This window comes from Oncorhynchus mykiss, chromosome 18 (genome assembly GCF_057628025.1).
Source record: "Oncorhynchus mykiss isolate SJ-2025 chromosome 18, ASM5762802v1, whole genome shotgun sequence".
NCBI classification, from domain to species: Eukaryota; Metazoa; Chordata; class Actinopteri; order Salmoniformes; family Salmonidae; genus Oncorhynchus; species Oncorhynchus mykiss.
The window spans coordinates 7,458,465-7,469,853 of NC_143039.1; the positions used below are offsets into that span (position 1 = coordinate 7,458,465).

Here is an 11,389-nt window from a genome sequence, read left to right on the forward strand (position 1 = left end):
AGTTTGAGGGGTATAGACTGCAATTTCTGGGGAGTTGGATTTGAGATCAGTTTTACCAGATTTCTTTTGACTGTAGAGTGGAAATAGATTTTATTTTTACTTTTAATAATTCTGTTATTTTGTTAAAAACATACATTTAAAAAAAAAGTTGAAAATGTTAATGAAAAAAACAATATCCCCATGTCTGTCCTGCCTGAGGTTGAAAGGCACAGGTTTTCTGTCAGGTGCTGTCTATGGTCCTGAACTGTGATGTCGTTTGTCTGTCTTTGAAACGCAAAGCCAGAGCAGCGGTACATTTTCTACCGTTTGGCTTTCCGTAGTTATGTGGTTTTGAAGGCGGTGCTTTTTGTTGTTGTCGTTTCTCGTCGAAACTCTTGAGCAAAAAAACAATGGCAAACAACTTTCAAAACGTGACTATTTCTCTAACTTTACCCATATCATGCCAGATCTGCCTTGGAAAGGTAATTCAGTTTATATTTTGTTGTGCTTTCCGTTTTGGAACAACGTGTTTTAGCCAATGCAACTATTCACGTTGACAGAAATGCTAGCTATGCTAGTTAGCTGTTGATTAGCCAACGTAGCTAACGTTAGCTTCCTTGCCTAGTAAATATTAATTTAGCAAGTGATGTACATTTTGAACCTTCTATCGATTAGCTACTCATATTTGTCTGTGGGTGGCTAGTTAGTTACACATTTGTTGACTAATTACATCGACCAATTCTTGATCTGCGGCTGCAGATCATGTGTTGTTAGCTTAGCTAAGCTAGCATCTTGGTGCAATTTTAGTAGGAAGTTTTTGCAATGCCAAATATTAACTATAGTTGAACTATTCATTGATTCATCTCACAATAGCTCAGTGCCTACAATGCACGGATAGTTGTATTGCAATCGATCATTAAAATAACTCATTTTTTCTTTTTAACATTGCTATCTGCAGGTCCGCCACCCCGTTATCTGTGCCAATAACCACGTGTTCTGTTCTGGCTGCATGGACATCTGGCTGAAGAAGGCTAGTCAATGTCCTTCATGCCGAGTTCCCATCACCTCAGAGAACCCGTGCAGGGAGATTATAGGTACGAGTAATGGTTTAACAGCTACTGCATAATATGACGACCTGGTTATCTCTGCATAATATGTCAACCTGGTTATCTCTGCATAATATGTCAACCTGGTTATCTCTGCATAATATGTCAACCAGGTTATCTCTGCATATTATGTCAACCTGGTTATCTCTGCATAATATGTAAACCAGGTTATCTCTGCATATTATGTCAACCAGGTTATCTCTGCATATTATGTCAACCAGGTTATCTCTGCATATTATGTCAACCAGGTTATCTCTGCATAATATGTCAACCTGGTTATCTCTGCATAATATGTCAACCAGGTTATCTCTGCATATTATGTCAACCTGGTTATCTCTGCATATTATGTCAACCTGGTTATCTCTGCATAATATGTCAACCTGGTTATCTCTGCATATTATGTCAACCAGGTTATCTCTGCATATTATGTCAACCAGGTTATCTCTGCATAATATGTCAACCTGGTTATCTCTGCATATTATGTCAACCAGGTTATCTCTGCATAATATAAATTAGAAGAGAAAGCCCCCCCCCCCCACCCCCACCCCAGAGTCTGGTTCCTCTCACGGTTTCTTCCTTCTAGGGAGGTTTTTTCCCTGTTGCTGTGTAGTACTCACTGTTTGGGGTCTAGACGAGGCTGGGTACCTGTAAAGCAGTTTGTGGTAACTGTTGCTGTGTAGTACTCACTGTTTGGGGTCTAGACGAGGCTGGATACCTGTAAAGCACTTTGTGGCAACTGTTGATGTGACGTTCGCTCAAGGTGGCAGAGTTACAATTCTGTGTTCGTGAACTGATTCCCTACTGTGGTTCCTGTTTTTTTGTTGTTGTTGTTGTGTGTTATTTTTAGGGGGGACAAATGAGAGCGAGTCCAACGAGAGCTATTCTGTGAAGAAACACCTCCGAAAGACCAGGGGAGAGCTTTTGTTGAGGGAATATGAAGTAAGCTACATATGCTGCATGTTTCTACTGGCAGTCTGTCTGAGTGTCTCCTTTATCAGTTTCCCCCTCTGGCAGTCTGTCTGAGTGTCTCCTTTATCAGTTTCCCCCCTCTGGCAGTCTGTCTGAGTGTCTCCTTTATCAGTTTCCCCCTCTGGCAGTCTGTCTGAGTGTCTCCTTTATCAGTTTCCCCCCTCTGGCAGTCTGTCTGAGTGTCTCCTTTATCAGTTTCCCCCCTCTGTTAGTCTGTCTGAGTGTCTCCTTTATCAGTTTCCCCCCTCTGGCAGTCTGTCTGAGTGTCTCCTTTATCAGTTTCCCCCCTCTGTTAGTCTGTCTGAGTGTCTCCTTTATCAGTTTCCCCCCTCTGGCAGTCTGTCTGAGTGTCTCCTTTATCAGTTTCCCCCCTCTGTTAGTCTGTCTGAGTGTCTCCTTTATCCGTTTCCCCCCTCTGGCAGTCTGTCTGAGTGTCTCCTTTATCAGTTTCCCCCCTCTGTTAGTCTGTCTGAGTGTCTCCTTTATCAGTTTCCCCCCTCTGGCAGTCTGTCTGAGTGTCTCCTTTATCAGTTTCCCCCTCTGTTAGTCTGTCTGAGTGTCTCCTTTATCAGTTTCCCCCCTCTGTTAGTCTGTCTGAGTGTCTCCTTTATCAGTTTCCCCCTCTGTTAGTCTGTCTGAGTGTCTCCTTTATCAGTTTCCCCCCTCTGTTAGTCTGTCTGAGTGTCTCCTTTATCAGTTTCCCCCCTCTGGCAGTCTGTCTGAGTGTCTCCTTGATCAGTTCCCCCCCTCTGTTAGTCTGTCTGAGTGTCTCCTTTATCAGTTTCCCCCCTCTGGCAGTCTGTCTGAGTGTCTCCTTTATCAGTTTCCCCCTCTGGCAGTCTGTCTGAGTGTCTCCTTTATCAGTTTCCCCCCTCTGTTAGTCTGTCTGAGTGTCTCCTTTATCAGTTTCCCCCCTCTGTTACTCTGTCTGAGTGTCTCCTTTATCAGTTTCCCCCCTCTGGCAGTCTGTCTGAGTGTCTCCTTTATCAGTTTCCCCCCTCTGTCAGTCTGTCTGAGTGTCTCCTTTATCAGTTTCCCCCCTCTGGCAGTCTGTCTGAGTGTCTCCTTTATCAGTTTCCCCCCTCTGTTAGTCTGTCTGAGTGTCTCCTTTATCAGTTTCCCCCCTCTGTCAGTCTGTCTGAGTGTCTCCTTTATCAGTTTCCCCCCTCTGTCAGTCTGTCTGAGTGTCTCCTTTATCAGTTTCCCCCCTCTGGCAGTCTGTCTGAGTGTCTCCTTTATCAGTTTCCCCCCTCTGTCAGTCTGTCTGAGTGTCTCCTTTATCAGTTTCCCCCCTCTGGCAGTCTGTCTGAGTGTCTCCTTTATCAGTTTCCCCCCTCTGTTAGTCTGTCTGAGTGTCTCCTTTATCAGTTTCCCCCCTCTGTTAGTCTGTCTGAGTGTCTCCTTTATCAGTTTCCCCCCTCTGTCAGTCTGTCTGAGTGTCTCCTTTATCAGTTTCCCCCCTCTGTCAGTCTGTCTGAGTGTCTCCTTTATCAGTTTCCCCCCTCTGGCAGTCTGTCTGAGTGTCTCCTTTATCAGTTTCCCCCCTCTGGCAGTCTGTCTGAGTGTCTCCTTTATCAGTTTCCCCCCTCTGTTAGTCTGTCTGAGTGTCTCCTTTATCAGTTTCCCCCCTCTGTTAGTCTGTCTGAGTGTCTCCTTTATCAGTTTCCCCCCTCTGGCAGTTTGGGATACAGAGCATTCAGAGAAGTATTCAGACCCCTTGACTTTTTCCACATTTTGTTATGTTACAGCCTTATTCTAAAATGGATTAAATTCATTCCCCCCCTCATCAATCTACATATAATACCCCATAATGACAAAGCGAAAACAGGTTTTTAGAGATGTTTGCAAATGTATATATATATATATATATATATTTTTTTTTTAAATGTGTACGTATGTACATAAGTATTCAGACCCTTTGCTATGAGACTGGAAATAGAGCTCATGTTCATCCTGTTTCCATTGATCATCCTTGAGATGTTTCTACAACTTGATTGGATTTCCACCTGTGGTAAATTCAATTGATTGGACATGATTTGGAAACGCACACACCTGTCTATATAAGGTCCCACAGTTGACAGTGCATGTCAGAGCAAATACCAAGCCACGAGGTCGAAGGAATTGTCCGTAGAGCTCCGAGACAGGATTGTGTCCAGGCACACATCTGGGGAAGGGTACCAAGCACTGCTCATTACCTGGCCAATACCATCCCTACGGTGAAGCATGGTGGTGGCAGCATCATGCTGTGGGGATATTTTTCAGCAACTGGGAGACTAGTCAGGATCGAGGGAAAGATGAACGGGATAAAGTACAGAGAGATCCTTGATGAAAACCACTCCAGAAAACCTGCTTAGACTGGGGTGAAGGTTCACCTTCCAACAGGACAACGACCCTAAGCACACAGCCAAGACAACGCAGGAGTGGCTTTGGGACAGGTCTCTGAATGTCCTTCAGTGGCCCAGCTAGAGCCCGGACTTGAACCCGATCGAACATCTCTACAGAGACCTGAAAATAGCTGTTCAGTGACGCTCTCCATCCAACCTGACAGAGCTTGAGAGGATCTGCAGAGAACAATGGGAGAAACTCCCCAAATACAGGTGTGCCAAGATTGTAGCGTCATACCCAAGAAGACTCCAGGCTGTAATCGCTGCCAAAGGTACTGAGTAAAGGGTCTGAATACTTATGTAAATGTGATATATCAGTTTTTATGTTTAATACATTTGCAAACATTTCTCAAAACCTGTTTTTACTTTGTCGTTATGGGATATTATGATGTCATTATGGGGTATTGTGATGTCATTATGGGATATTGTGATGTCATCATGGGATATTGTGATGTCATTATGGGGTATTGTGATGTCATTATGGGGTATTGTGATGTCATTATGGGGTATTGTGATGTCATTATGGGGTATTGTGTGTAGATTGATGAGGGGGAAAAAAACAATTTAATCCATTTTAGAATAATGCTGCAACGTAACAAGATGTGGAGAAAGTCAAGGGGCCCGAATACTTTCTGAAAGCACCTTGTAGCATCAGGGTTTCTCTTTTTGGGGCTGGGGCCCCCTTTTCATCTGGGGCCCCCTTTTCATCTGGGACCACCTTTTCATCTGGGGCCCCCTTTTCATCTGGGGCCCCCTTTTCATCTGGGGCCCCCTTTTCATCCGGGGCCCCCTTTTCATCTGGGGCCCCCTTTTCATCCGGGGCCCCCTTTTTAAACTCGAGTGAGATATAAAATAAAAACTAGCATACAAGGAGTTTTACTATGACTTTGGCTGTGCATGACCGGACTAACCAAGGCTCGCGCCCTGATTCGTCTGTTAACAATTTAAAGGCCCACGTCTTGGCATTGGAGAGAGATTTTTCTAGCTAATTTCCTGCAATTCAACACATTTCATCATGGGGCAGAGAGATTTAGTTGTTGTAGCTTTAATGCTAAATATCCTGCAATTCTAGACATTTTGCCATTACACTTATTCCACGTATACTTTGGACACAATTAATTTAAATATGTATATAACTTAAAAACAAAACAAACTCTGAATAATTTAGCGGCCCCCAGTTTGAGAACCCCGAGCCTACATCAGAGATCCTCTCATTACATCAGAGATCCTCTCATTACATCAGAGAGATCCTCTCATTACATCAGAGATCCTCTCATTACATCAGAGAGATCCTCTCATTACATCAGAGATCCTCTCATTACATCAGAGATCCTCTCATTACATCAGAGATCCTCTCATTACATCAGAGATCCTCTCATTACATCAGAGAGATCCTCTCATTACATCAGAGAGATCCTCTCATTACATCAGAGATCCTCTTATTACATCAGAGATCCTCTTATTACATCACAGAGATCCTCTGAATCACTATGTGACTTCTATATGCAATTCAATGGTGGGACATCTTGTCTTTTTATCGTTCAGGATGAAGTGGAAGGTCTCCTCAAAGAGAATGAAGAGCTGAGGAACAAGAACCAGATCCTGGAGTCCCAGCTGAAGACGGTACTAGATCCCTGTACTGTAACAGCCAGCCGGAGAGAAGACCGGGGTCTAGACCCCGGCGTTGTGGAAGAGTGGAGCAACAAGCTGAGAGCGGCTACAGATGGCTACAGGCGGATCAAACTGGATGTGGAGAAACTGAAAGGGGTATTTTATAGTCGTTTATGGTCCTTGTACGTGGAGCTCACTTGCGCAAAACATGGGAACAATCGTTGGAATGGTTCTTTGTGTAAATTAATCCTGTAATTTTGGGGTCGTCAACTGTCAATTTGACACGAAAGTAAAACAGTTTTGTCACTGTGGTATCATCAGATCAATGTACCACACATACAAAGATGACAATACACAATGTAACTAACAATGTCTGAAACAGGATTGTGTATATATGTGTATATATATGAACTAAAAAGTTGTGTTCCTCTGCTCAAGGCTAACAAGATGTTGCGGTGTCAGACTATTGACCTGGTCCAGGAGAACGTGAGGTTGAAAGCGGAGGTTGCCAGTAGATCTCCTCAGAAGTACGTACAAGTCCTGTGTTTTACTGTTGTGTGTTTTATGGAATGTTCTGGAGTGGTTTCAGCTGGGATGGTAGTGGACGACTGGGTGGAATGTTCTGGAGTGGTTTCAGCTGGGATGGTAGTGGACGACTGGGTGGAATGTTCTGGAGTGGTTTCAGCTGGGATGGTGGTGGAATGTTCTGGAGTGGTTTCAACTGGGATGGTAGTGGATGACTGGGTGGAATGTTCTGGAGTGGTTTCAGCTGGGATGGTGGTGGACGACTGGGTGGAATGTTCTGGAGTGGTTTCAGCTGGGATGGTAGTGGCCGACTGGGTGGAATGTTCTGGAGTGGTTTCAGTTGGGATGGTAGTGGAGGACTGGGTGGAATGTTCTGGAGTGGTTTCAACTGGGATGGTAGTGGACGACTGGGTGGAATGTTCTGGAGTGGTTTCAGCTGGGATGGTGGTGGAATGTTCTGGAGTGGTTTCAGTTGGGATGGTAGTGGACGACTGGGTGGAATGTTCTGGAGTGGTTTCAACTGGGATGGTGGTGGACGACTGGGTGGAATGTTCTGGAGTGGTTTCAGCTGGGATGGTAGTGGACGACTGGGTGGAATGTTCTGGAGTGGTTTCAGCTGGGATGGTGGTGGAATGTTCTGGAGTGGTTTCAGTTGGGATGGTAGTGGACGACTGGGTGGAATGTTCTGGAGTGGTTTCAACTGGGATGGTAGTGGACGACTGGGTGGAATGTTCTGGAGTGGTTTCAGCTGGGATGGTAGTGGACGACTGGGTGGAATGTTCTGGAGTGGTTTCAGCTGGGAGGGTAGTGGACGACTGGGTGGAATGTTCTGGAGTGGTTTCAGCTGGGAAGGTAATGGACGACTGGGTGGAATGTTCTGGAGTGGTTTCAGCTGGGATGGTAGTGGACGACTGGGTGGAATGTTCTGGAGTGGTTTCAGCTGGGATGGTAGTGGACGACTGGGTGGAATGTTCTGGAGTGGTTTCAGTTGGGATGGTAGTGGACGACTGGGTGGAATGTTCTGGAGTGGTTTCAGCTGGGATGGTAGTGGACGATTGGGTGGAATGTTCTGGAGTGGTTTCAGCTGGGATGGTAGTGGACGATTGGGTGGAATGTTCTGGAGTGGTTTCAACTGGGATGGTAGTGGACGATTGGGTGGAATGTTCTGGAGTGGTTTCAGCTGGGATGGTAGTGGACGACTGGGTGGAATGTTCTGGAGTGGTTTCAGCTGGGATGGTAGTGGACGACTGGGTGGAATGTTCTGGAGTGGTTTCAGCTGGGAGGGTAGTGGACGACTGGGTGGAATGTTCTTGGTAAAAACAATGACTAATCTATTTGTTCATGTTCTCAAAATAAATTGTTTTTTGGTCAATAGTTAATATCTTTTATCTGGAATCCATTTTGTATGTTATCTGTCTACGGATTTGGGTTCTACGTATTTCTGACTGTTTATCAGTTGTGAGATGTACTAATATCCATCTGTAATCACATTGATATGATCAACTATTTGCGCTCCCTGTTGCCTCAATGCAATGTGCCCCCCCTTTGGTGTGGGGCAAAACAGTATTTAGTCAGCCACCAATTGTGCAAGTTCTCCCACTTACAGGCCTCTCTCCTCTTTTTAATTTTCATCATAGGTACACTTCAACTATGACAGACAAAATGAAGGGGGGAAAAAATCCAGAAAATCACATTGTAGGATTTTTAAAGAATTTATTAGCAAATTATGGTGGAAAATAATTATTACGGGCCTCCCTCATCTTTTTAAGTGGGAGAACTTGCACAATTGGTGGCTGACTAAATACTTTTTGCCCCACTGCATGTATGTATGTGTATATATATATATATATATATCACTGTATAGTTTGATATATATGTATTGTTTTTACCCCCAAAATAGAATTTATATGCTCTCAAATTCAATTCTTACTCCCATCTTTCTGCTCTGAACCACCCCTCAGGTTTGGCCGGTACACGGTAGCAGCGTTGGAAGCTAAGATCCATCAGTACGAAAGAGATTTGGACCACCTGAAGAAAGCTCTGGAACGTAGCGACCAGTACATAGAAGAACTGGAGACTCGGGGTGGAGGGGTCGCGGAGAGGCTCCCGAGAAACCCGAGAGAGGCACCCCAGGGCCACACCGATGCCCGTCCAGAGAGCACCTCCTCTGGGGAAGGTGAAGCCGGGACCAGGGTCCACTATCAGAGGATCAGTGCCACGACGAGGCGTCTGAGTGACATGGAGAAGGCCTCCGTCTGCTCCGGTCTGGAGGGAGAATCCAAGACGTTGTCCGCTCACCACAACTACCTCCTGACGACCTCTAACGGCGTGGAGCTCGACGCCGCCGGCTCCGACACGTTCCGGGACCACCGGAGAGGTTTCGGCGTGACCCTCCTCGGACACAAAGACTCTATAGATACCGATAGGATTGACGCCATCATTCCCTCTGACCTCTTCCTGCTCTCCACTCCCTCTTCCGCCTTCCGCTCTCTCAGTCTGAAGAGTCCCAGTGTTGGTGAAGACAAGAAGCTTGGTTATAAGGCTGTGACCCATCTGAGGAGACTCAGTTTTGAGGACAGTGTAACACCCAGCAGTAGCAGCAGCGTCTCCACCGTAGCAACTAAACGGTCCAATCACACTGCTCAGTTGTCCAACGGGGTGTCTTCCTGTAACGCAGCCGAGCCGGGACTCTCCACCGCCGCCGAGCCGTTGTTCTGGGCTGCAGCCTGGCAGAGCCGCAAGGCTTCTGATATAACCTCCGTGACCTCTGTGACGTCGCCCAATCACAACGGAGAGGAGGAGCATCGGAGGCAGCTCAACACGTCTTCGGGGTCGGGGCACGGCGAGAGAAACCAAACCGCGGGAGTCACCACGTCCCGCGATCTGACAGAGGACGAAGCCTTCACGGACGAAGCCTTCATGGACGTAGCCTATCTGGATAAGATCTCTGAGCTGGACTCTATGATGCTGGAGGGGCCAGAGAGCTGCGGCTCGGCAGGGTCGCACCTGTCCCTGGCTTCCTCCCTGACTTCTGCCGACACACCGGATTTGACCCTTGACCTCAGACTGGATGTGACCCTGGTACCTGAGGTGGAGGCCTGCTCTGAACTCTTCCTGGACCCTGACTCTGAGCAGGACCGAGGTGGAGGTGGACAGACCGAGGCGGAGGGTTTCGGGATAAAGGGAACCTCTTCCTCTCCGGTCACAGTGTCAGCGACTCGGGCAGCTTCTCTAGCGCCCACATCTACGACGACGGCAACCGGGTCTGGATCCTCCTCTGGGAGAGACGATGGCAGCGGGGACCACAGTCTTCTAGACTCTACGGGGCCTGCTAGAGAACAGGGACACCTCTCGGACCCGTCTCAGACCGATGAACTGTCCTTCGACCTGCTGTTTGACCCCTTAACAGAGACCCGGACAGGACCAGGAGGGCCGTCGGCCTGGCAGGCCTCAGCCAACCACCGCCATGACATCTCGTCTGACTGCTGCTCGGCAGATAGACCTGGTGGAGACGCTGTGAGAGAGAAGAGCGCGGGGACTCCTAGTCAGGCCACCAAACGGAAGTCTCGCAGTCCTTTCGACGTCGGCAGTCCCTCCAAACATTCTAAGTTTATGTGATGGAGTTACCATGGCGCCCACGTCACTGTAGACTAGCCCGGGCGCCAGTCTGTTTCTGATCTCTTGAGACAGCTCTTTATGGAATTGTGGGATGCGATGCCCTGGCAGAATCTGCGACCAGGCTCCCTTCTTTACGGTGTCTTAGTCCCAAGTGTCATGTTATTCCCTATATAGTGCACTACTTTAGACAGGAGTCCTACGTAGGTGCCCTGGTCTACAGTAGTAGTTCATTATGTGAGGAATAGGGTACCATTTGGCATAGCATTAGCAACACAAGACTGCAATCGTTAACCGCTTCTTTCAAACTGTTGCTAATACTGACTGCTTCTTTCAATCTGTTTGCTAATGCTGACTGCTTCTTTCAATCTGTTGCTAATGCTAACCGCTTCATTCAAACTGTTGCTAATGCTAACTGCTTCATTTAAACTATTGCTAATGCTAACTGCTTCATTCAAACTGTTGCTAATGCTAACTGCTTCTTTCAAACTGTTGCTAATGCTTACGGCTTCTTTCAAACTGTTGCTAATGCTAACCGCTTCTTTCAAACTGTTGCTAATGCTAACGGCTTCTTTCAAACTGTTGCTAATGCTAACCGCTTCTTTCAAACTGTTGCTAATGCTACCTGCTTCTTTCAAACTGTTGCTAATGCTAACTCCTTCATTTAAACTATTGCTAATGCTAACCGCTTCTTTCAATCTGTTGCTTATGTGTATGTGTGTATTGGCATCAAATTATTCCTGAAAATAAAACTGTTATTTTCAGTACATTTTGTGGAATTTGTAGACCAATTATTGCAACAAATAAAACTTAATTTGATGGTGTAATTTAAATAAAAATAATCACTGTTTTGAGAATGACTGTCACCAATGGACACTTTACACGCGGTTGGACCTTTTCATGTTATCTAGCCAGAGACCCACACTACCGTTCAAACGTTTGGGCTCTCGTTGAAATATCCTTGTATTTTTTAAAGAAAATCAAAAAAATTTTGTCCATTTTAAAATAACATCAAATTGATCAGAAATACAGTTAACTGAACAGACAGTTAACCCACTGTTCATAGACCAGTTAACCCACTGTTCATAGACCAGTTAACCCCACTGTTCCTAGACCAGTTAACCCCACTGTTCATAGACCAGTTAACCCACTGTTCATAGACCAGTTAACCCACTGTTCATAGACCAGTTAACCCACTGT

At 46.1% G+C, this 11,389-nt stretch overlaps 1 protein-coding gene across 1 annotated transcript; it reads left to right on the top strand.

Moving 5' to 3' along the window:
• The first annotated feature begins 307 nt into the window (after positions 1–307).
• obi1 (ORC ubiquitin ligase 1) lies at positions 308–11,028 on the top strand. Its single transcript, XM_090207027.1, has 6 exons — positions 308–461; positions 938–1,073; positions 1,933–2,024; positions 5,984–6,205; positions 6,488–6,576; positions 8,536–11,028. The coding sequence occupies exons 1-6, from the start codon at positions 390–392 to the stop codon at positions 10,190–10,192; spliced, it is 2,268 nt and encodes a 755-aa protein (XP_090063153.1). The 5' UTR covers positions 308–389; the 3' UTR covers positions 10,193–11,028.
• Positions 11,029–11,389: the final 361 nt, after the last annotated feature.

Coding starts and splice junctions, on each gene's coding strand:
- obi1 (XM_090207027.1), top strand. CDS start 390: ATGGCAAACAACTTTCAAAACGTGACTATTTCTCTAACTTTACCCATA. Junction 1,074..1,932: donor CCCGTGCAGGGAGATTATAG/GTACGAGTAATG, acceptor TGTTATTTTTAG/GGGGGACAAATGAGAGCGAG. Junction 6,577..8,535: donor GCCAGTAGATCTCCTCAGAA/GTACGTACAAGT, acceptor ACCACCCCTCAG/GTTTGGCCGGTACACGGTAG.